At 49.1% G+C, this 25,841-nt stretch overlaps 1 protein-coding gene across 1 annotated transcript; it reads right to left on the reverse strand.

Annotated features, from left to right (window-relative positions):
* Positions 1-5,086: 5,086 nt before the first annotated feature.
* Positions 5,087-25,828, reverse strand: SF3A1 (splicing factor 3a subunit 1). Its single transcript, XM_053279501.1, has 17 exons — positions 25,390-25,828; positions 24,422-24,534; positions 23,168-23,372; positions 20,988-21,245; positions 19,547-19,621; positions 17,930-18,080; positions 16,958-17,151; positions 16,130-16,247; positions 15,837-16,022; positions 14,538-14,659; positions 14,192-14,434; positions 13,129-13,339; positions 11,680-11,709; positions 8,758-8,912; positions 8,326-8,427; positions 7,282-7,353; positions 5,087-5,642 (listed from the first exon to the last, which is right to left on the reverse strand). The coding sequence occupies exons 1-17, from the start codon at positions 25,450-25,452 to the stop codon at positions 5,541-5,543; spliced, it is 2,400 nt and encodes a 799-aa protein (XP_053135476.1). The 5' UTR covers positions 25,453-25,828; the 3' UTR covers positions 5,087-5,540.
* Positions 25,829-25,841: the final 13 nt, after the last annotated feature.

Consider the following 25,841-nt stretch of genomic DNA (forward strand, 5'->3'; position numbering starts at 1 on the left):
TAAGGGGTGGATTCAAAATTCTCCCCTGCAAACGTCTCTCTCAAGAGCAGGGTCAACCCACCCTTTGAGATTGTCCTCAAGTCAGCAACAACCTGCCGGTGATATTTGAAAGCAAGCCTGAAAATTTTGATATACTCTGAAAAACATTGGGCAAAACATACGGGAGGAAACTCTCCAGAAAATAACTTAAATCAGAGCTGACAGCCCTACTTAGAGAACCTAAGAACAGCCCTGAAGACCATAAGAACTGCCCTGTTCAGATCAGGATCAATTCCAGCATCCTGTTTCATATAGTGGCCCACCAGACGCCTTGGGAAGCCACACAACCAAGAGATGAAGGCATCCCCTCCCTCTTTCTGTTGCTGCCCTGCCACTAATATTCAGAGGCAGTCTCTCTCGGACCCTATAGCCCTCAGACTAGTAGCCATTGATTGACCTGCCCTCCATGAATCTGTCTAAGCCCCCTTTCAAAGCCATCCAAGCTGGTGGCCATCACCACATCCTGGGGCAGGGAATTCCATAGATTGATTGTGAAAAAGTTCTTCCTTTTGTCAGATATAAATATCCTGGCTGTCAGTTTCATGGGATGGCCCCTGGTTCTAGTGTTGGGGGAGAGAAAAAATCGCTCTCTCCATACCAGGCCTAATTTTACAAACCTGTATCATATCAGAACAGTTCTGGTCACCACATCACCATATTACTGTAGAACTGGAAAAGGTGCAGAAGAGGGCAACCAAGATGATCAAGGGCCTAGAGCACCTTCCTTACAAAGTTACAAGGTACGGCTACAACGTGTAGGGCTTTTTAGTTTAGGGGGGGGAAGCAACTCAGGGGAGACATTCTAGTTTTATGATGCATGGTTTGGAGAATGTGGACAGAGAGAAGTTCTTTTCTCTCTCTCTCCTAACACTAGAAACAGAGATCATCCCATGGAACTGATGGCCTTGAAATTTAGGACCAGAAAAGGAAGGACCTTTTCACACAGCACATCCTTGATCTATGGAATTCTTTGCCATGGGATGTGGCCATCGCTTGGACTGTCAACAGCAGGAGAGAAGCTTGCCTTCATCTCTTGCCTGCGGGGTTCCCAGAGGCATAGGGTGGGTCACTGTGGTAAACAGAATTCGGGACTGGATAGGCCTGGTTCTGATCCAGCAAGGCCATTCTTAAGTTATTATATGTCCTTGAGGATCACATAGCCCTCAGGGACATATTTTTGGAAGGCAAAGGGCACTTACGGAGGCAAGGGAGAGCAGCAAAATCAACTCACTCCCCTCCATACGTCCACTTTGCTTCTCAGAGAGCCTCTGCTTGAAGTAGGATCAGCTTCTGGCTTCTCAGACTGCATCTCTGGATATCAGCCTGACTGAGAAGTATTTGGAAGAACCAAACGCCACCTATAGAGAAAGGTGCTGGGTCAGAGAGACTCAAATCTTTTCTTCTTTTTCTTTTCAATGGGTCTCATACAGATCAGTGTAAAGGGAAAAGAACCCAGACGGCACGTTTACAATTGACTGCCTGCAAGGAAAGGGAAAGAACCTCCCCTGTGCTCCAAATTAGTTGCAGGCGACTAGCTGTTCCGTGACTAATCCCAGATGCCGGGAGGCTGCGGCATTGTTGCACAGAAAGGGTGGCAATTTATTGCCATAGAAGAGGAGCAGAGGAGGCCAGAGCACCACCAAGAGTCAAGGGATGCTTTCATTGGGTTGTTCTTTTTTAAAAGAAAAAAATAGAACCCTTTTGTATTCATCAGGTCAGTGGTTCTTAAGCTGTATTCAGGGGAAATATGGCGTTTCTCAGATGTTTTATCAGAACTGGAAAAGATACAGAAGAGGGCAACCAAGATGATCAGGGGCCTGGAGCACCTTCCTGATGAGGCAAGGCTGCAACACCTCTGGGGCTTTTTAGTTTAGAAAAAAGATGACTGTGAGAAGACATGATAGAGGTCTATAACATCATGCATGGTGTGGAGAAAGTGGAGAGAGAGAAATTCTTCTCCCTCCCCCATAACACTCGAACCAGGGGTCATCCCATGAAATTGATTGCCGGGAAATTTGGGACCAGCAAACGGAAGTACTTTTTCACACAATGCATCATCAACTTGTGGAATTCTCTGCCACGAGATGTGGTGACAGCCAACAACCTGGATGGCTTTAAGAGGGGTTTATATAACTTCATGGAGGGGAGGTCTAACAACGGCTACTAGTCGGGAGGGCTAAAGGCCACCTCCAGCCTCAGAGGCAGGAAGGATGCCTCTGAGTCCCAGTTGCAGGGGAGTCACAGCAGGAGGGAGGGCACGCCCTCATCTCCTGCCTGTGGCTTCCAGCAGCATCTGGTGGGCTACTGTGCAAAACAGGATGCTGGACTAGATGGGCCTTCTTGGGCCTGATCCAGCAGGGCTGTTCTTAGGTTCCTCAATGAGAACACTGGAAGTGGCAACATCCCTGAAAGATGGCTGTCCCCCTGTGGTGGATCTCCTCCTCCAACATGGAGAGCTGGTCTTGTGGTTGCAAGAGTGACTTGCCCCCTTAGCTAAGCAGGGTCCACCCTGGTTGCATTTGCACAGGAGACTAGAAGTGTGACATAGAGCTGATGTAACTTGCCAAAAAGCTCCAGTTTTGTCTCATGTGTCCATAGGACATTCTCCCAGAAGCACTGTGGCTTGTCAATATGCATTTGAGCAAATTCCAGTCTGGCATTTTAAAGGACAAAACTGGAGCTTTTTGGCAAGTCACGTCAGCTCTATGTCCACAGATGAAAAGATGGAGCTTTCAAAGAAAAGAACACCATACCTACTGTGAAACATGGAGGAGGCTCGGTTATGTTTTGGTTATGTTTTGCTGCGTCTGGCACAGGGTGCCTTGAGTCTGTGCAGGGAACAATGAAATCTTAAGACTACCAAGACATTCTGGAGCGAAATGTACTGTCCAGTGTCAGAAAGCTCTGTCTCAGTCGCAGGTCATGGATCCTCCAACAGGATAGACCCAAAACACAGAGCTAAAAGCATCCAAGAATGGCCAAGGACAAAACACTGGACTCTTCTGAAGTGGCCTTCTGTGAGCCCTGATTGGAATCCTATTGAACATCTATGGAAAGAACTGAAACATGCAGTCTGGAGAAGGAACCCTTCCAACCTGAGACAGCTGGTGCAGTTTGCTCAGGAAGAGTGGGCCAAACTACCTATTGACAGGTGCAGAAGTCGCACTGAGAGCTCCAGGAACCGCTTGTTTGCAGTGACTGCCTCTAAAGGTTGTGCAACAAAATATCAGGTTCAGGGTCCCATCATTTTTGTCCATGCCATTTGCATTTGTGTTATTATTTGAAATATTCTGTTGCATCAAAACTCTAAAGCAAAACCTGGTTTTTGTTAAATGTGGAACAAACAATGATGGGTGCCAATTACGTTTGTCAGTTTCAAGTTATTTCAGAGACAATTGTGGGTTTTGTCCACGTGTGTGTATATCTTACACAGCGGGCAGCACTCATGTGGTCACCCATCCAAATGCCAACCAGGGTGGAGCCTGCTTAGCAAAGGGGACAATTCATGCTTGCTGCCCTAAGCAGCTCTCCAAAAGGATTCCTTTCCTCCCAGCCCCACTACAGCTCAGACATGTAGAAATTCTGCTTGGATTTTGCGGGAGGGCTGTTGGTGTTTTCTTCCCACTCAAGCCCCGACTTGCGCTCAGAAGGTGCTCGGAAGCCCCTCTCCAGGGAGCGTCTTTATGCAGAGAAGAGATCTGTTTCAGATTTTTATCACTAGCCATCTTTCTAAGAGCAGGAGGAGGGGGCTGTGTATAGCTGGGTATTTGCGGCTCCCTTCCAAAGATCGAACCAACCTGTGAACGAAGACCTGGCCCTCAGGGTGTTTGTGATGAGCAATAACCTTCTAGAGCCTCACCTGTGGATTGCCACCCCCCCAACACCTGGCCCCCTGCACAGCAGGCCCCACAATTTAATGACAGTTGATGAAATATAGAGATGTTTGTGTAGACATCACCCTACGCCTTGACGCAGCTGACTGTGCTTTTGCAGACACTCGGAAATATTGTGGGGAAAGAGGCATGTGGGGAAAAGACAAATCCTGCTTTGTGAGAAGTTTGGGGGCAAAGATGTCATGGATGGCTTTAAGAGAGGGAGCGTCCCAAGTCAATGCAGGATCAGGCAGGAGATGGGGCAGGACCAGAAAAATAAAATAAAAATAAATAATAAAAAACTTTGTTAGCCAGACAGGAGTAAAAGTAATACCAGGGGGTGTTGTTTTAGTAATAGAGATGTAGGGGAAAGAGTAGTATAGTTATTAGTAAGATTTAAATGTCCATTCTGGAATACATCCAAGAGTCAGTATGGTGGAGTGGTTAGAGTATTAAACTAGGACTGGGGAGATCCGAGTTCAAATCCCAGTTCAGCCATGAAACTCTCTGGGTGACTCTGGGTGAGTTACTTATCTCTCAGCCTAGCCTGCCTCACAGGATTGTTGTGATGGTAAAACCTAAGCACATACACCACTCCGGGTTCCTTGGCGGGAGAGCGGTGTATACCTGTAAATAAATTAAATTAAATTGACCCAGGGCAAGATTTTGATAGCATCCATTTCCATTTCATCTCTAGGAACATAGAAAGTCGCCATATACTGAGTCAGACCGTTGGCTCATTGAGAAGTACTCTTTGTATGCTTTTTACCTGCTGTAAGAAGTAGTTTACATAGTTTGTAGCGCTGCTGGTCTTTGACTGCAAGTCATCCATACATCCATAAGCAGCCTTATTGAAATTAACAAAAACAATTTATTTGTCTCATTAATTTCAGTGTATGCAGCGCTAACTTTCTGAAGGTTATCAGTCAGCCTGAGACGCTTCCACACGCTGCTGACTGCAGCACAGGGAAGCTGTGAGGATGAGTACTCGCATGTGGGAAGCCCTGATCTGGAGCAAGGGATCACAAATGTAGACCAATAAATCAACCAACCCAGGCAGCCAAAGAGGCACCCTCCTTCATGGGATCAGGCGACAAAGGCCCCTGAACATCGGCTTCCTTCTCTCAGTAAGCCAGCCCGGCCACCGCAAAAGACATTCACTCACAGATTCCGTGTGGGGAGTTGCAAATCACTTTATTGCAGTAGCTTCACTACACTTCTCGATGCGTTACAAGAGCGTGAACTGAAATGCGTCATCCGACGGGCAAGTTCCTCCGAAAGTTAAACAAGTCGTTGGAAAAGATCCAAGCTAGGCAAGAGCTCATCCACAAGAGGGACGAGTAAGAAATGAGACGGGGGACCACAGAGAAGGAAGGGCTAGCAAAGGTTCAACGCGAGTGGCATTACGGACACGGCACAAGCGGGCAACCAGGTTCATGCACACCGATTCACAACGGCACAGCTACTGCCTGGGCAACAGAACTTGCCCCAGCTCCCGGGACAACCAGAGACAGGCGTAAGGCTCTTGAGCTCAGTCAGAATGGGAACTCCAGGCCGATGGTGGAATCCAGTGGCTGCTTGTCCCCTGGACAGACCACCCGGGACGGCAGCAGCTCCCCCTGAGGCCTCTTATTTCTTCCTGCCGCCTCTTTCTTTGAGGGCCAAGTGGATCACGGAGCCACTCATCATGTTGTAGTAAGCCAGGGAGTTGGAGTCCTTGATGAAGATCCCCTGCAAGACACAAGAAGAAGAGATGGCCTCCGTCGGACTCCAAACACGAGACTTGCCAAGGGAAAGGAGAACAAGCCACATCCATCCAAGCCAGTGTTCCTCCTTGTAAGGCCAATGGCAGCCCCAATCAAGCCTAAGTGTGGCCCCCTGACTCACGGTTTACTGGGCCTGGGGTGAAGCTTCAGCCGAAGCCTCTGCCTAGTTCCCCAGGCACCATGTGGGAAACTACCCATTCCTATCCTGCAGTGCTCGGCTTCCCCCAGTGCAGTGGAGGTGCCCCTTTAAGGGAAACAGCCTTCTGGAGTCCCTGCGCCCACTTGGGAGGCGTGCACAGAGTGCTGGGAGGTGTCGCTCTTCCCACAGAGCGCTTGAGAGGGGGCTCCGTCTCTCTTAGAGGGCCCTCCCAGGATGGAGAAAAGCACAGCACCACGGGGAGGTCAGCACCGCGGAAGATGGCTCTCGCCTGGACAGCTGTTTGCCAAAGTGGCAAAAAGAGTGAAGAGATCCAAGTGCTGGTCTCCATTTTTCCAAGCCGGACCCGAGAGGTCAGTTGCCGAACTTGTTGTGATGCTCGAGGGAGTCAAGTGAAGAGACACGGCGTGGGGCAAGGATCTTGGGGGCCCAAGGAAATGAACGAAGGGTGAAGGAACCAAAGGTGGCACACACAGTGCACAGATGCTGAAAAGGCAGCAGGCAATTCTACCGTTTCTGGAGGGGGTTGCACTCCCCTTGAAGGCGCAAGTATGCCGCTTGGGCGTATGGCTGGACCCGGCTCTGCTTTTGGAAGCTCAGGTGGAGGCGGTGGCCAGGGGTGCCTTTGCATGGCTTCGGCTAGTGCGCCAGCTGCGTCCCTTTCTCGAGAAGGCAGATCTGGCCATGGTTACCCATGCCTTAGTCACGCCACGCCTGGATTACTGTAACGTGCTCTACGTGGGGCTGCCCTTGAAGAATATCCAGAAACTGCAGCTAGTGCGAAATGCGGCAGCGAGGGTTTTGTCTGGAGCTTCCTGTTGGGATCACATCACACCCATTTTGAAGGAGCTGCACGGGCTGCCAGTCTGTTTCCAGGTCCAATTCAAGGTGCTGGTTTTGACCTTTAAAGCCCTTAATGGTTTGGGCCCGTGGGTACCTGAGGGACCGCCTGCTCCCAAGGGTTGCTGCCCACTTGACGGGGTCATCTGAGGGGGCTCTGCTCCGGGTGGCAACAATGAGGGAGGCTCGGTTGTTGTGCACGCGGGACGGGGCCTTCTCTGCTGCCGCCCCCAGAATCTGGAATGCTCTCCCGGTGGCTATTCGCTCCTCGGACTCCATCAGAGTTTTTAGAAAGCATGTCAAATCGTGGCTTTTTACCTAGGCTCTTATATGATTGTCTCTACTGCTGCTTCTTTGTATTTTGTATGGTTATTTTATGCTTGTATTTTAAATCTTTTTAGTCAGATCTATGTTCTTATATTCTAACTTAATCTTTTAATTACGTACTTTTTATAGTCTCGTTTTATTTTTTCTGTGTGAACCACCTTGAGATTGTTTTAATGAAAGGCGGTATATACATTTAACAATACATACATAAGTTAAATAAATGCAAAGCCCATATGTGCAATGGCCAAGCAGCATTCCGAGGGTCCACATGACCACCTACCTCATACTGGAGCTTTTGCTTCCCAGCAGGCATCCCAGTGGCCTCGTGGATCTTGACCTTTATGACAGACACCTAAGAATGGGAGAGAAGACGGACCTCATCAGCAAGGAGGGCACCCTGCCAGAGACCTGTGCAGCATAGACTGGGCAAACCTAGCAGAGGAGAACCCTGTGCTTGGAGAGTGCTGCTCCTGCAGGCCCCCTTTCAAGTGGCAGCTCTTTCTGTTTAGCAGGGGGAGAACAACTCTCCTGATCCAATCTCAGCAGAGCATCCAGCGGCTGTTGCAGTCTCTACCTTGTGTTTCTTTTTAGACTATGAGCCCTTGAGGGACAGAACACCACCATCTTCTTACTATTTTTCTTCTGTCAACTACTTTGAGAACTTTTCGTTGAAAAGTGATATATAGCAGTCGCGTCTCCAAGAGAGGGCATTCCTGCCTGCAACCTTGGAGAAGCCGCTGCCAGTCTGTGTAGGCAATACTGAGCTAGATGGACCAATGGCCGGACTCAGTATATGGCAGCTCCCTATGTTCCTCTGAGGAGTCCATGGTCTGCGTTTATCCTCACAACAACTCTGCAAGGCAGGTTGGGCTGGGAGAGAAGTGACTGGCCCAGAATCACCCAGGGAGTTCTGCAACCATATTAGAGCCTAGTATCTATTCTGTATGCAGTCACAGTTTCCCAACAGTACTTCTCAGTAAACTGTCTTCAAGTTAGAGTGGAAGTATCTGTGCTATTGGTACCCCCCACTATGTGAAAGCATGTGCATTCTCTACCCAGGGGTTGCCACCCTGGAGTCCTCAGATGAGGCCGGACTACAACTCCCATCATCCCCAGTCACAATCACCCAAGGCAAGCCGTAGTCCAACAATGTCTGGGGACCGGAGGTTGAGAACCCCTCGGCTGGCCATTAAGATGGCTCCTGACCATTCAAGCTAGGGGTCAACCTGGGCAGGCCACACACACTTCTGGTCTCCAGACGACGGCCTGGGGGTACAGAAGCTGCCCATTGGCTGCGGAGTGTCATGTGCCCTGGGCCACATACCTGGTCGGAGAGCGGGAGGGTGAAGACCAAGACTTGGCCATTCAGCTTCCATTCCGTCTTGTCCTGCATGTTGGGGACTTGGACTTTGACTGTGACTGGGCCCTGGGGGAACAGACACAATTAGACTGTCAGAACGGGAGAGCAAGGGAGAGGGACAGCAGGGAAGAAAGAGGCAGGGAAAGCCCATCAGAGGGGCAATTCTACTCCGCTCCCTTCTCCAGTTCCCATCTCCATACAGACTCGCCTCGTCCTCAAGTGATGCGATTCGAGGCTGACCGAGACGGTAGACCGAGATGGTGCACCGGATGCCGCCCAGGCCGGCCTCCACGAAGCAGGAAGATTCCCTGGACTAGCACGGAACCCCAGAAGAGTCTCCGCTGGTCGAAAGGGACTCACAAGCTTTTCTATACATGTCAACAAACAACGGTGCACCTTGTTCCTGCGCAGGAATTCCTCCTCTGGCATGAGGCTGTCTTCGGACTTCAGCTTCTTGGAGGCCGGCTCATCGTCCATGGGAGGCGGGGGGTGGACGGGGGGCATAGGCGTGGGGGCCGAGACGGGCGCCACCGGAGGAGCTGGAACAAATGCTGGAGCAACGGGAAAGGGTTACTTTGCAAGAAAACCCACCAGTGATGGTTGGAGGGCGGGGAAGCAGAGACTGACACAGACCTGAAAGTGGTGGGGTGTCAAAGGTAGAAAATGCCCAATAAGAGCCCAATGAGCTGGGAGGGACCTCAGAGGTCTTTGCAGGAATCTGCCGCAGTATCTGTGACTGGCGGCTTTCCAGCAGTGCTTCCTGTATCAGGGACTCCCAGACGCTGTCGACTACAACCCCCAGCATCCCTGGCCAAAGGCCACTGCAGCTAGGAATGCTGGGAGTTGTAGTCAACAACATCGGGGAGTCTCTCTCTCTTATCGGCTGCCCGGTCTCTGTCTGAAAACCTCCAGTGAAGGAGAACTCACTAGGGTGGGAGGCAGATGGTTCAACTGTCCAACAGTTCTTCCCATTTCTGCTGAAAATACAATTTCTGGGACCCCATGAAGGCCTTCCCAGTGCCAGGGGAGAGCAAACCAACCCAGTCCTTGCTTCTAAGATTGCATAGAGGCTAAGAAGTGAGGAGAGGGTGAGGAGCTCCCTTTGCTCTAAGACTTGGGCACAGACTAATCCACTTGCAGAGTCTAGAGAGTGGAGAAAACATGGGAAAATGGGCAGAAGCAGCCAAACAGAGCAGGGAAGACAATAATGAGGTGAGACACGGTGGGGTCGTGGACACAAGAGCTGGGACTTAGAGCAGGGAAGCTGGTGTCAGGACCCTGTTTAGCTGTGTTACAATCTCTCAGTGGAGAGCCAGCCTAAGGGGAAGATCTTCCAGAGCTCACACATGGAGTCTCCCATTCAAATGCAACCAGGGCAGGCCCTGCTTAGCAAAGGCGACAATTCATGCTTGCTACCACAAGACCGCAATACATCTTTTAATTAGATTTATAGTTTTAAAATTTTTAATGCTGGGTTTTAAGTGTTTTAAATGATCTTAATTGTTCGCTGATTTGATGTTTTAATTGATTTTAATTGTAAACCGCCCAGAGATGCAAGTTTTGGGTGGTATAGACATATAAAAATAAATAAATAAAAAGACCAGCTCTCCTCCCATAAAGTAGCAAGCATGAATTGTCCCCTTTGCTCATCAGGGTCTGCCATGGTCTGTCTCCAATGCTCTTTAACATCTACATGAAAACACTGGGAGAGATCAACAGGAGGTTTTGGTACTGAGTGTTATCAATATGCTGACGACACCCAGATTTACTTCTCCATGTCGATCTCATCAGGAAATGGCATATCTTCCCTAAATGCCTGCTTGGAGGCGGTAATGGGCCGGATGAGTGATAAACTGAAGTTGAATCCAAATGAGACGGAGGTACTGACTGTGGAGGCCTAGAGATTTACATATCAGGCAGTATAAAAATATGGGGAATCAAATAGGTAAATAAATAAATAAATAAATAACACGGGAGAGGCCATGTTAACTTTTGCCACCTCCCACTGCTGTCAGCTGCTGCCATGGGCAAAGCAGAGAACCTTCACGCATCTGCTGGGCCACACCAACCACAGCAAGGTGGTCTGCAGCCCGTTTCAATACATTTGACACCCCTGCCTTTAAGAAAATACAGACACAGAAAAGGAAGTATTCAATGGTGACTCCAAGGCAAAAAGCTAGATTAGAGGGAGATTAGAGAGCGAAGAGCCTCAGAAAGCCAGAGTCGTCTCCCTGACAAGCACCGCAAAAGCCAGGATGCTCCGAACTGATCATATCCCTGCTGCAAGTCTAAACATCAATGCTTCTCACTGGCAAGCTGGAGGCATGGAGAACTCTGCTTTGCATCGGTATCACAGAAGTTCATACACACAGAAAAATGGGATGCCTCTAAGGACCAATGAAGCATCTTCTCCCAGACGAGGCAGAAGTGCTCTCCTAGGCTCTCGCCTCCTACGCCACTAAGAAAAGTTAATGTTATTTATGCACTTGCCTCACATATATCCAGACTGCCAAGACATCCAGATTTCTCCAGAGATCCCATTCAAGGCTGCTTTAGGGCAGCAAACCTGGATTTGCAATTCAACAGGGAGCCACAGACAATCCCCCCCTCTCTGAAGAGTCTAACTGTATAGCACAAGCACCTTTCATCCACACACTCATTTTAGGGGGATGCCCAGGATTCACCATGTGTGTGAGTCTACCCTGACTCTCCATTTCCTGGGTTTCAAATGCTTGGTATGCAGACTGTATAATTCCGTCTTGAAGTGACACATATCCAACTCCACTGGGAGTTCTTTGGCTTGGGACCGCTGGGAGGGGTTGCATTTAGAAGCAAGTAGGATTCCAGGCAAGAACGCTGCCAGGCGGGCAATCTGAAGCCATGGGGGAGAAACCTTGAACCACCCATCTGGAACTTGGGAGGGCAGCGAGTCACGTGTCGAGAGGAGCGCCACACGCAAAGCAGCCGGCCCGCACGGGCTGTCTCACACCGCCGGAAAAGCACACAGAGATCTGGCTCCCGGCAAAAGGGCTGCCGTTATGGCTCCTCCTGCATCCCCGCCTCCGTGTCTCACAATCTGGAGCTTCCGCACCCAAGCCAGCATGCAGCCACAAAACCTCTGAAGAGCAGTGACCGTCGGGCCAAGGACGCTACAAGGTCAGAACGGGGGACACACAGACACACACCACAGCCAGGCTCTCCCTCACCCCACTCCAGACAGACAAGAGAAGAAGTGGAGGCATGCAAGTTAGCTGGACTGGAAGGTTAGTGATTAGGCGGGTTTCGACACTGAGGCCACAATGACATTTAAGGAGTTACCTGGACTGCTGACTGGTCCCTGTCTGTATCCTATATTGTAACAATTAGATACAATTAGTTAGTCAATGGCTTATGCCCAGCGGCAACCTAATGATATTCAAATAGCGCCTATTTAGACTTTCGTTTCGAACGGAAGCTGTATGGAATTGCGCCAACGTCCTAAGCTATTAATCCATCGCAGGTGATATTGGAGGACACATGGCGGCATACAGTGTACCTTTGACAGAACTGAGTTTGGAGCCTTCTGTCTGGCAGAGTGTGAGCTTTTTAACAGACATATAAAAGTATGTATCACAGATTTAAAATCACAACCTACAGCTCAGCTTCGAATTGTCTCACCGTAATGATATGCCCAGACCTAATGAACAAAGCAAGATATATTCCTTCTGACTGGTTTGGGTAATTCAAGTCTGATCAGGGAGATACTCCTCAACAGGACACGGGTGTGCGGAGGGCCCTCAGCCACTTCTGCCTTCCTTCTGCACAGCTGCAGAGTACCAATACAGCTCCTTCCCACAGATGGGGGGTAATTACCTTATACTGGAAAGGAGGATACAGAGCCAGAGGAGAGAGACTGAACCAGTCCACCTCGGCTCTCTGTGAACGAGGGATGTGTGGGGAAGAGGAAGGGTTAGGGTTGGGTCATGGCAGGCATTCTCAAACTTGGGTCCCAGGATTATGTGGGACTCCAGCTCCCATCATCCTCTGCCACCACGGTATTATGGCAGGAGATAATGGGAGCTGGAGTCCAACATCGTCCAGGGACCCAAGTCTGAGAATCCCTGGATTATGGGATAAGCTCTGACCCTTCGTGAACAGAGGTAAGGAGAAGAGTGAGGGAGACCAACTGGGTGAGCATGAAATTTTAGAGGGGCAGGAAAGAGGAAAACTGAATTGGGAGGAGGAGAAATGTGGCTTCTGGCCACCATCTATTTCCTCTTCTTCCAAGCCTATGAATGTTTGGGGGGAAAGGAGTCCCCTCTATAAATATTGTTACCTGCCTAAACTGTAGGCCGGAACAGACTACGTTATTTGAAAAAAGAAATCGAAGGTGGCCTAATCTACATGGTCTGGCAGGGGCAGAACCAAAAGCTCACAACATCATCTTGTCATACTAGTGGGACACAGGACGGCCATAATCCACTAAACCAACAGGATTAAAAGGTTTGGTTAACCCAAGTGAAATAGAATTTGTATCATGGACTTTCTGGGCTTAATGCCCTTTCAGAAATGGCTAGGGCCTTTCATTTACATAGTCCCAACGAAACTTGTAGACCCTTTTCTGCTGAAACCTGGGGCACCTCAATCCCGCAGCTGAGGGAGGGTGTGGGGCCACCACGGAGAAGGTGCTGCCAGAAGCCAATTCTGGGCAGCCATTCTGATGGGCTTCTTTACAAGTCAAAACCCTCAAGTCCTTGTTCGGCCAAAGAGAAACTGCTCAGCACTGACCTGTCGGCACAATCATGGGAGGCGGCCGGGGGGCCATCATGGGCGGACCGGAAGGGGGCATCGGAACGACGTTGATCCGCGGGGCATGGATGATGGGCGGCATGGGGGCGGCGATGACCGAGCCCGGTGGCAAGCGGACCACCGATGTCATCGGGGGACGAGGCATGACGGGAACGGCACTGACCACCGTCGTGCGGACAGGAGGCGGCATCTGGAAGACAATGTGGGCAGTGGTGGGACGAGGAGAAGGACCGGGACACAGAAGGGGCATAGTGCATTTCCTAGTGGATGAGATGTGTCTTATCCACTCAGATCTTTGAAACAGAAATCATCATATATGTCACATTAACACTCTTGCCCTGAGCACATTTTCACTGAAATAAGTCCTCTGAAGATCATAAATGGGGGAGCAAACTGCTTGTCTGTGGGGTGCTTGCCCACACATAGCCCCTCCTCTGGAACCACCCCAAACGTGAGCTCTAAGAGGTAGCTTAAAGGAGCCAAGCTATTAAAGCCCTGGATGGCTTGGGTCCAGAGTGCCTTCTCTGTCATGAACCCCACCGCCTCCCAGGACCATGTGGAGAGATCTGGTTATAGTTGCCACTGGCTTGTTTAGTGGCAGTGCAGAACCGGACCTTCTCCATGGCTGCCCCAGGGCTTGGGAACACACTCCCTGTGTCACTATAAGAGCTTCTTCATCTCTGGTTGCCTTCCCAAAAGCCCTGTTTCCTCAGGCTTTTTGCTAGAAATACTTTCAAACGGCTTTAACTGCTTTCATTGTGTTTCATTTTTGCTGCCTTCTAAACAGCTGTGCACTGCCTGGAGATCTATATGTTGAGAGGTTTCTAAGTGCAACAAATACGTGATCAGATACATAACTTGAACTTATCTATGGCAGAGGTTCTCAGGCTTGGGTCTCCAGCTGTTGGGGTTGAAGGCCCTTGTGCCCGAGGACCGTGCAAGTTGTTGCCCAACAACGTTTGGGGACCCAAGGTTGTGAACCCTGATTCTGGAGGAGAAGCCAGGCTTTTCGTTTGCTCAGCTCAGAAACAGCAGCTCCTACCGAGGGCGGGCGGGGCACAGAAGCGATTGGAGGTGCGCTGGTCGGCATGTTGGGGGCCGAGGAAAGAGGCGGGGGCTGCGGCATCTCGTTGGGCTTGCTTGGGCCGATCTTCTCCTTGCTGTCATCTTCGGGCACCAGCCCCTTGGCCTTGTGGATGGCCTCAATCTGCTCTTGCAGGGTGATGTTGGCCTGAGCGGCCTGCTGAGTCCGGGCCATGCTTCCAGAGTGGCCGTCCCAGGTCACCTAACGGCGAAAGAGAAGAGGGAGGGCGCTAAGACCAAACATGGCAAGCTGGAGGGAGAGGATGCCCGTCCCTCCACAGCTGCCAGACTAGCTCTGGCCATACCTTTTCTTCAGGCTTCTGGATCTCCTCTTCCCCAATTTTCTTGCCAATCGCGGTCTCCTCCACACCAAAAATATCGGTACGGCGCTCAGCCAGTTGCTTCAAGCTGCTTTCAATATCCAAACCTAGGCAGGAATGAAAGGAGTGCTTACACCGCTTTGTCCTTCAAGACAGAAAGTGGTTTGAGGGTCATGAGCCCCTGTCACCATCCTGTAACAACTAAACTGAAATGGGAGACCCAAGAAATTTGACCAGTGAGGTTGTGGGTTTCCTTCTCTGTTCACTGAAGAATCCAGAGGAAAGAGTTGTGGTATGCAAGGCCAAGGCAGTGGAGCGGAATCAGGAATATGAGCAGTTTAATGAAACAGATATGTACAGAGAGGCAAGTGCAGGCTGCTTTTCCAGGATCTTGCTGCTGGCTGGGTTTTTTTTTTTAACCCCACCTCTACTCCAGGTCAGGAATAAAAGTAACTAAATCGCCATTCAAAAGCTGGCCTGGATCAATGAATGGAGTAACGAAATACACCACATTCACCAACTTTGCCAGGGTTCTGTGCAACCCATTCTGAAGACCGGTTTTATTACACTCCTCCACCCAACTACACTTAACAGAAGACAGGAGAGCCCTTTGAAGCATGCAACTACTTCCGTTATTAGGTATGAAATAACTAGGTGGTGTGGCCAGTCATTAACTGGGCAAAGTCATTTTGTGTAGATTACGCTTATATTTAATATCATGAACTTTCCTATATTTCATAGAATTTTTTATTAATGAACTTGCAAAAGGGAAGTCAAAGAACAGTATGAAATTTGTGGGATTTCAACTTTAAGCATTATTCATTTTATTGAATACAGAAACGACCACATATGGTAAATTTGAATTTGAGAAAGATCTTCTGCTTCTCTCGGGCATTATGCCATTTTTTAGTTATTGATCTGATTACCGAGTATTAAAAATCTGCTGAGAACAAGAACAGTTCAAATATGATTATTATAGTCACAATTTCTTCTTCTACTACTACTACTACTACTACTACTACTACTACTACTACTAATAATAATAATAATAATAATAATAATTAGGCCTTTCAGTGCACATATTCCAGTATAAAAAGGAGTACACTGTTAATTCCAGTAACAGGATTGCTCTTGCAAAATTTGGCATCTGTCGGTAATTGGGAAGTATGACTACTTCGCCCAAAGCAACCACCTACATTCTTCAAAATATACAACGGATGAACAAGGGTCGCACAAGCGCCAAGGGCACTGACAGCCGCCCCCTGGGAGCCTCGCTGGACTGACCTGGGGCATACACTTCGTCGTCGGTCTGCTTCTCCCGGAGGGAGCGGTCCCTCTGCTCCAGCCAGCGGGGATCCAGGAGCCCGATCCGCATGTGCTCTTGCATTTTGCTGGCTGGAATTTTCTCTCCAGTGATGGGGGAGACGAGATACTCATCTGGCGCTGGGGCGGGGGGCAAAGGCTTGGAAGCTGGAGGAAGGAGAAGCCACATGGTTAGAAACGCTCGAGCGGGCCTCGAGGTCCGGAATGCAGACCCTGCACGTCATCCATCCACCTGCTCGCGACTAGCAGCTTACCCTTAGGATCGTAATCTTTCCTGACAATGACTTGGTCTGGAGTTGGAGGGAGAGGTGGAGGCATGGGAGTTTCCGGAGGGGGCGGGACTTTCTGGGTCTCGTCTTCGTCATCAGAACCCTTCAGATTTAAAAAAAATGAAGGACCAGGAAACAGGCAAGAGATGCTTTGCTATTCGCACCAACTTCTCATTAATTCATTCATTCGATTTCTAGACTGCCCTTCCAGAAATGGCTCAGGGTGGTTTACACAGAGAGATAATAAATAAATAAGATGGCTCCCTGTCCCCAGAGGGTTCACAGTCTAAAAAGAAACATAAGACTGACACCAGCAACAGTCACTGGAGGTGCTGTGCTAGGGGTGGATAGGGCCAGTTACTCCCCCTGCTAAATAAAGAGAATCACCACATTTAAAAGGTACCTCTTTGCCAAGTTAGCAGGGATAAACACCAGGTGTTAGCAGGAGTTTTCTTTTAATGAAAGGCGGTGTAGAAATATAAAAATAAATAAATAAATAAAATAAAGGGCTCCAATTCGTGGGTGAACAGAGAGCCCAACCCTTTAAAAAGAACAAGGATGAAAAGAAAAAGGCACCCTATTCCTTTCTGGGTTACCTGCAACTTCAATTCCTACTACATGATTTAGGGCTGCTCCACATACACCTGCTGAATTACTGTCCACCAGACATTCAGGACCTCCATCACGCTACTGGAGGACCACACCCTTGTGGAAAATGCTCTCTCTGAATATCGAACCAGGCTTTACCTGCCAGCAAAGCAGCCTTTGCTCTTTGCCACACTGGCACGACCTGTGCTAAGGCCAGCTACTCACCTCATCCATGTCCTGCACCTGGGTGTCCTGGTCTAACTGGGAGGGCGGCTCCTCGGACTTTTCTTGCTTCTCATCTTCATCGTCCGACTCCACCTCCATCTCCACTTCCTCGCTTTCGCCAAACTTCTCGTAGCGCTCCTGGATCAGGATGCGAGCACCCAGCTCCTCGGGGGTAGTCGGAGGAGGGAAATTGCCTGCAGCACAAGCCGGGGTGGGGGGAGAGAAGAGTCATGTTCACTGCAACCTTATGATGGAACCACCAGGCATTTACATTCTTTCCAGTAAAAATTCAGACTGCTCTTTGAACTCTCAAACAGCTCTTGCAGTTAGGAAACTCTTCCTAGTGCCTAGGCTAAATCTGTTCTTTGTCATTGAAACCACTGGTTCTTGTCCTGCCCCCAGAAGCAACAGAGCAGTAGTCCACTCCACCTCCTCCTCCGCTGCAACAGTTCTTGAGATACTGGAAGGTGGCTACCATCTCTCCCCTTGGCCTACACATACTGGCTCTTTGAACCATTCCTTGGAAGACTGGGCTTCCAGACCCCGCTGCCACCTTCGTTGCCCTCCTCTGAACCATTACGGCGCCCAGAACTGGACACAGTGGCTGACACCCAACTAAATGACTCCAGAGGAGTCACTGAAATGAACTCCAGAGTAACTCCTGAGTCGTACTACCGAGCTACTGAATACCAGCCGATATTCCAAGTGAGGTCTCGCCAGTCCAGAACAGAGTGGACACTCTGCCTCTTCTTAATGTAGCACAAAGTTCAATAGGATTTTTTAGCAGCAGCTGTATCACCCGGTTGGCAGCAAGACCATCTCCTTCCTGTCCAAAAGCTAGTGGAGGACAAGCTCAACAGACCAGACTGGGTGACTGCACCAGAGGGCACTAGTTCATCCCTACTTCCACCAAGCTCACTGGGCTTTCATGAGGAGTCAAGCTGTATGACTTAATAGAGCAAATAAACCAACCTTGCTCAGAGGGCTGGAAGTCCACGGTTTCCACCACCACAAAATCATGCCAGTCAATCTGTGCATAGGCGACACGCTCTCGCTCTTTCTCCTCCTCTTCCTTCTTCCGCTCCCGCTCCTGAAACTTGGCCCACTCCACTCTGTAGCAGGCCTGCACAGGAGGACACAAGAGGCCATCTCACCTTACTGGGGTCAAATTAAAGGGAACCTCCACAGGGCCAATTTAATAGGACTTCCACCAGAACCACCGTGGAAGATGGCATGGCTTCACTAGAAGGTCCTTGGAAGTGACTCAGCTAGGACTTCACATCCAATTCTAGATCTATGCAGGGCTCCATCTTTCATTATAGGTTGGCCAAATTAGCTTATGGTTTAAAGATATATCCATTACAGTATTACTGTTGTGCTTTTTAAAAAACAGACCAGTAATCCCAAAAGGGCCGTTTCCCCTCAGTTACCAGCAGCAAGCCTTGATAAGTTTCGATCTGGCGCAGGCAGACTAACAATAATAAACTTGTGAACTTCTCACCAAACTAAGTGCAGGCACCAGCCTGCATAATGGAAGCAATTCCCCACACCAGGGGTTTCCAACCTTCGGTCCACAGATGGTGCTGGACCACAAATCCCATGCCACAATGACAGGACAATTGTGGCATGGCATGATGGGGGTTGTAGTCCAACAAACTTTGGGGACCTGAGTTTGACAGCCCTTGGTCCAGACCCCAGCCAGTGACAGTGGCAGATATGGCAAGTGTGTCTTTGGGGTCTGGAGCAAGAAGGGCAGGGGCTTCTTGGAGCTCATGAAGTGTTTCAGAGGGATTCTGAAACTAAAGAGGTCCGGCTGCTTCCAGATACCCCCAAAGTCCAAGGTGCCAGCAAAGAATAACCTCTTCCCCTGCTACAGGTTCGGGGCAGGGGAGGCACTACTGGAAAGGCCTATGGGGAGTCAAGGAAGCCGAAAGATGTCTGGCCACTTCCAAGTGTCTCCCAAGCTCAGCTCAAAGTCAAGGGTTTCGGCTCACCTCACCTCGGAAAGGAGGGGGCTGGCAGCAGCCACAGACCCTGACTAGCTGCGAAGACCAGCCCAGACATCTGGATCAGTCTGTGGTTGAGATGGCCTTGAACATTACAAGTTGTGGGACACACTGAAGAGCTCTTTGGGAGCAAGGCATCCCAAGTTTTCATTCTTGCTTTCCACGCGTCAACATTTATGTTGATTTCATGGGCTGCAATGGGAGCTCGACATGGACTGAACGTTGCAAGACACCTTTTGAGGGGGCCTCAAAAGAGAGTATTTTGAGACAGATTTAACCTTTGCAAAAGGTATTACAAAGTAAAGTTGTGCCATCAAGTCGCTGTCGACTCCTGGCACCCCCAGAGCCCTGTGGTTGTCTTTGACAGAACACAGGAGAGGTTTACCATTGCCTCCACCCACACAGTGTGAGATGATGCCTTTCAGCATCTTCCTATATCACTGCTGCCCAATATAGGGGTTTCCCATAGTCTGGGGAACATATCAGCGGGGATTCAAACCAGCAACCTTTTGCTCCCTAGGCAAGTTGCTTCCCTGCTGCACCATTAGGCAGCTAAAAGGTATTGTAATAGAGACTTGGTTACCTGATCTAAGACTTCTTTGGGGTTTTCTGCCTCCTTCTTGAGCTTTATTATTAAACCTTTAGGTGGGATCAAGATCTGAAACATAATTTGCAAGATGTAAGGAAGCACTCTGGTTCTTTAAAAAGGTTAAACATGACAAAGTAAAATATACAGCTCATAAACATAACACATGGCAACATAGCATGTCTATTGATGTCTGAACTGAATCTGGTGTTCAAAAGAGTCAGCTTGGACTCCCAGATGGATTACTTTGGGTGACTTCAACATCCATGCTGAGACTGCCTTGTCTGGACTCTGGGGTGGCTCAGGATTTCATGGCTGTCCCCACGTTTGTTCTTTTAGGAGGCAGGTTTTTGTTCACTCAGGCCTTTTAAATTGGGGTTTTCAGATCAGATCTGATCTTTAACTAATTTTAAAATGTATTTTTACGCTGCTTTGTATTGTATTGTATTTTGTATTCTTTGTATCTTTTCAGCTTTCTTGTTCGTTATGATTTAATGTGTTATGTATTTTTATTTTATGTTTTAATCCTCTATTGTGAGCCGCCCAGAGAACAATTTGTGATGGGGCAGCTAACAAATAAGGTTTATTATTATTATTTCTTGTTTACACAGTCAGACCGGTGTTATTGACTGGTTTGTTTTATCCAGACATCGAGTCCTTCCCAAGGACCTGGGATGCCAGGATTTTATTGTCAATTGTTATAGATATCGTCACAGAATATAGGCTGTTCCCAGTAAAGCTGCTTTTTGTAATTGGCTGATGGTGATTTCTGTGGCCCCTATGGTGTTGAGGTGCTCTTTATTAAGCAGCTGTGGTGTACTAAATAGGGCGCTGTGGCCCCATCCCCTCCATGCTCACATGTAGTCTCCCATCCCAGTGCAAGCCAGGGCAGACCTTGCTGAGCAGAGGGAACAATTCATGCTTGCTACCACAAGACCAGCTCTCGTTTAAAATGTGTGTGTCCTCTTTCCGTCCCATCTTCCAAATACAGCCCCACCTAAAACTTGAAACAGGTTTCTATGAACTGTCTCTGTACAAAATTAAGGTAAGAATAATTCGCTATCAATGGCAATCTCTGAAATGGTGACATGCCAGTTTCTGCCAAACATTGATTTGGCATTATCTTTATTGTTTCAATTCAGAACAGAACTATGGTCGTTTTTTAACCACTTCACCAGCTTTCCTTCATACGGTGCAACAAATGTTATATTACTGTAGTCACACCAAAGACACATAATCAGAATGGAAGCATCCTAACCCCTGGGATTTGCCTACTTCTTCCTCCAGCATCCCTGCAAGAATTTCTTTTCAACAGAGACAGGAAGGAAGTTAACTGAAGTTTACTCCCTTGAGAGAGACACTTGTCATCCTCCTAGTGCCCCTCATGTTCAAGGGAGTGAATCTTTTCAGCTGCCCAGTGGAAGCCTAGAATGGGTACCTTCGTGTACTGTTCCACCAGCTTGGTGAAATAGTTGAAGAGGCTGTGCTGGGGGCGCAGGAAATCAAACTGGTAGTTCCTCTGCTCTTTCTGCATCAGTTGGGTGAGGAACTGCCTGCCATTCCGGGCGACAAACTGGGCGGTCAGTTTCACCACATCCAAGTCAAAGGCTGAGATGGAAGGCGGGTCTGCGATGAACTCAAACTCCGGAGGAGGCTCCTTCGGGACGATGGTTTCCTGAATCACCTGGGCCTGGACCTACAGAGGACAGACAGACGCATCACCACCTACACTCTGCCCCAGTTCAATTCAAGGTCACACTGAAACTTGTATTTGCAAGGGCTGTGCATCAGAACTTCCAATTCCCACAAAAAAAATACTCCTCCCTCGGCAGTGCATGGAGGCAGGCACTCCCGGCACAGACAGCCCTACACAGTGACTGCCATTTCCAGCACTGAGGGTGGAGGAGCTTTTCAGTGGAACCAGAAGTGTGCGGGGGCACTGGGAGGGCGTGAGGAGTGTCCTGGGAACTATTGGGGATGGGGCCATAGCTCAATGGCAGGGCATCTGCTTTCCATGCTGAAGGTCCCACAATCAACCTGCGGCAGCATCTCTAGGTAAGACTGGGAAAGTATCCTGCTGAAACCCAAGAGCTGCTGCCAGTCAGAGGAGACAAGACTGAGCTAGACGGATCAAGGGTCTGACTCAGAATAAGGCAGTTTCTTATGGAATTCCTCCCAGCCCTTTCCCAGAAGGAAAGCACTGAGAAGAACGACAGTTCCTAGATGCCCCTACACCAGTGTTCCCTTGAACAGGGATTCCCAGATGTTGTTGACTGCAACTCCCAGCATTCCCAGGTGCAGCAGAGAGCATTAGTCAACAACATCTGGGAATCCCTGTCAGAGGGAACACTGCCCTACACCCTTTCTCGGCATTTCCTTCACACACTCCCACCACCACCCCGATGCTAGAAATGGCAGGCACTTCATGAACTGGGCTGTACCAGGAGTGCCCACCTCCATGCAGCAGCAGTGGAATGGTGCCTTTCCGACAGAACTTCTGGAAATTCTGATGCACAGGTCTAGTATTTGCCCAGCTGCAACCTAAGAGGCTATCAACGTATTATCCACATCTTAACTGTGAAGAAAGAGGAAGTCTCGTAACAGTGATTCCGCATTCAGTCCATGAGCCAGGCCCACCAATTCTGGCCATTGGTACCATCTCAGGGAACAAAGGCTCCTAGTGATTTATGGCGATGCCGACCCCTCTAAAGATGGAACATGGGGGGGGGGGTCGCACTGTTGCATTTACAGCTTCCTCTCTGTTCTCACCCCTTCTTTAGCCTACCCCAAACAAATGAGGGTAAAATACTGCTGGTCAAGGACCGAATAATAGCAATAGCAATAGCACTTACATTTATATACCGCTCTATAGCCGGAGCTCTCTAAGCGGTTTACAATGATTTAGCATATTGCCCCCAACATTCTGGGTACTCATTTTACCGACCTCGGAAGGATGGAAGGCTGAGTCAACCTTGAGCCCCTGGTCAGGATTGAACTTGTAACCTTCTGGTTACAGGGCAGCAGTTTTACCACTGCGCCACCAGGGGCTCTTATGTATGTATGTATGTAAATGAGGGTAAAATTGCAATCATTTCTGCACAGAGCAAAAGGCTTAGAGCAGGGCTATGGAAAAAATGACCAAATGGTTATACCTCCTCTGTGGAGGACATCTCTGCTTGTTTCCATTCCTGACGACACCAATCAAATTTTATAGTAGTTTTTAGCGTTTCTGCAACTTTTACAAAGTTCTTAAAACACCACTGCAAATTTGAACGCTGCAGACCCAATGGTCAGGACAAGGAAAGCATAAGAACACAGCAAAAGCGGAACTTTTGCAATGCTGTCGGCCAAAGGTTGTCCATCTCTTGGGGTTGCAAGCCTTGTCAAACATCACACTGAGCACTCATTCCTCTGCCCCCCACCCCCAGCAGGCTCATTTACTAATGGGGGGGGGGCAGAGAACGATGCTTTGGAAACCACTGTTCTTAGCAATGCTTCCCCAGTGGGACACTTTACTTCCCACAAAGGGTAGACATGCAGGTAACGGGCCTTCCCACAGCCTCACAGAGGACAGAGAGGAGCTCAGGAACAGGAAGAGACTGAAGCGGAGCCACCCACCTTTTGGGGAAGCTGCTGCTGGGCACTCTGCTGTTGCTGCATGACCTTCGGGATGGCTGCCGAGGGCTCCTGTGCCTTCCCTTCCTTGAACTCGTTGACTTTGTGGCGGTAATAGGCATGGTAAGGATCGTTGGGGTTCAAGAAGTTGAATTTGGGGTTGTTGATTTCATTCTGGCGGATACGGGCTTCAAACTCAGGGCCGTTTCTGGAGAGGGCGCACAGCAAACATCAGCACCAAAGCAAGCAAACAATTTGGTAAAAACTGCTAAGACCACATTAGGGACGGAAATGTTTCAACGGGAAATCTTCCAAAATGGAGAATTCCAGAAAATTTCCCCATGCTTTTCCCCCCCCCCCGTGGGAAGCTTACAATTTATTTTTAAAAAGAGATCATTGTTTCATAAAATACATTAGTAGCAACAGAAAACGTGTGAGAAAGTGTGTATATGTTTTGCTAATTTGTAAACAGAAGAATAATATATAGTTTTTAAAATATATATACATATATTAAATGACATGCCAAACCAGATCACCGTCAATTTAGGGCACCAGGAAAACTTGCACAATATTTTTTTCCTGAGAAAAATATGCAGGTTTTAGGCAAATGAGGACAATTTGCACCCCCCGCCCGAAAAAGGCTCACCTCTGAGTCGTCACGAGATGAGCCGGCGACACCCTCAGACGAACCTCCCCTAAAGATCTTAATAGGTGGTGGGGTTCAGAAGGCATTCTCTTATACACCCTGGGCTCAAGCCATTAAGGGCTTTATAGGTAATAACCAGCACTTTGTATGTTGCCCAAAAACCTATTGGTAGCCAGTGTAGTTCTTTTTAAACAGGAGTAATATGGTCTCTTTGGGACAACCCGGAGACTAATCTGGCAGCAGCATTCTGCACCAACTGCAGTTTCTGGACTACATACAAAGGCAGCCCCATGTAGAGTGCATTCCAGTAGTCAAACCTGGAGGTTACCAGCATGTGCACCAATGTCTTAAGATCACTCACTTCCAGGAAAGGGCACGGTTGGTGAACCAGCCGAAGAGTAAGGTGGAAACATATTTTAAACAAAGTAAATAAATAACAGAGTGCTCTGCCATAACACGAAGACCAAAATGATTGCTGCAATCTCACACCTCACAGCCTTCACCCCTTAATACATTTGACCAACTACACCTACCAAGAGGATCAGAACCTTACTCTTGTTTATCTCTGCAAAGCACTCGGTAGTCTGTTCATCTGGTCTAGGGTTACTCACCTGGCCACAAAGCTGGCTGTCTTGTCCACAATATTTCGAACCTCAGGGGGCGGATAAATAATTCCCACCACAGGTTTGGCTGGAGCGGCTTCCTCTTTGGGTTCATCTTCAGGCTGCAAGAAGAATCACAGTGAGCAAAAGCACGGAGAGCCTTTCAAAACGACCCACTGACTGCACAATAAATACATGCACAGCCATCCCTTGAGCAGGCTCCAATGCTATTGCCTCAAGCAACAGCCTCTGTTGTGGGAAGAGGAGCAACTAATCACAAGGACTCCATCTCAAACCTCACCTCTTCCCTACAGAGGGAACACTGTATGCAATTAATAATAGTTTTAAAAACAAACAAACATGTTTGCCTTTTACCTGGCCTCTTGGAATTGATGTCAGCAACTGGAGAGCTCAGCAGGGGACACACACCCAAATAGGTAGTGGGGGTGAATCTCACCCCAGCCCCCACCAAAGTGCGATCAAGAGTTTAGGTCAGGCCTGCAGCCTGCTCAACTTCAGCCCCCCTGCAGATGTTGGACTACAACTCCCATAATCCCTGGCTACTGTGGCTGGGGATTATGAGAGTTATAGTCCAAAACCAGCTGGGTGGGGGCAGTATTCCCTCTAACAGGGATACCCAGATGTTGTTGACTACAACTCCCATAGCCCCCAAGCAAAAGCCATTGCATCCGGGGATTCTGGGAGTTATAGTCAACAACATCTGGGACTCCGTGTTAGAGGGAACATCTCTAACTCTAAGGTTGGGACCCTAAGTTGAGCAGGCCTGGTTTAGGTGCATGGACCCTAGCCAGACACATTGGCGGCGCTACAGACTCCAACTCCCAGCATTCACCGCTCGACTCGCAAAGCATCTTGGGACTTGGACCTCGAGCGGCTCAGGCCCTGAGCGCGGGGGGAGGGGTGTGGAGGGCGGGGCGGGGACCCCCCTTTACTGAAAGTAACCGGCTGGAAAGTACCTGCTTCGCTTCAGTCGGCGCTGGCTGGGCAGGTGCCATCGCTTGCACAGGTCCGGCCGGCATGGTGACGGCGGCTCAGCCCACCTCAAGCGGCGCAGCTCGAAAAAACACGGACAGAAATGTCCGCGCCTGACGGGATGCGCGCGCACACGGGGCAGGCACAAACGAGGAAGGGGGCGGGAGCAATCCCGTGGACGCATGCGTACTCCTGCTACTAGGAACTTTCTCTGTTGACCCGAAGCGGAGGCGTGAGCATGCGCAAACCATAGAGCTGGGTTAAAGCAAACGGCCGCCTGGGGGAGGCGGACCGGAAAAAGATGAGATGAGGGCTGCGGATGCCCATGGACCTACCCCAAAAATTCTTTTTAAAATTGTTTCAATGAGTTTAAAAATAAAATGAAGTCAACATCTCATTAGAACTTGCATCTGACACTCCCCACACAATGGAGCGC

Source organism: Hemicordylus capensis, chromosome 15 (genome assembly GCF_027244095.1).
Source record: "Hemicordylus capensis ecotype Gifberg chromosome 15, rHemCap1.1.pri, whole genome shotgun sequence".
Classification (NCBI taxonomy): domain Eukaryota; kingdom Metazoa; phylum Chordata; class Lepidosauria; order Squamata; family Cordylidae; genus Hemicordylus; species Hemicordylus capensis.

What these genes read in the sequence shown, in the direction of transcription:
- SF3A1 (XM_053279501.1), bottom strand. Translation starts at nt 25,452, where the DNA reads ATGCCGGCCGGACCTGTGCAAGCGATGGCACCTGCCCAGCCAGCGCCG. An exon ending in CGACGAAGTGTATGCCCCAG is followed by an intron (nt 14,660 to 15,836) that starts GTCAGTCCAGCG and finishes ATTCCTGCCTAG; the next exon opens with GTTTGGATATTGAAAGCAGC. An exon ending in AATTCCTGCGCAGGAACAAG is followed by an intron (nt 8,428 to 8,757) that starts GTGCACCGTTGT and finishes CTGTTCCCCCAG; the next exon opens with GGCCCAGTCACAGTCAAAGT.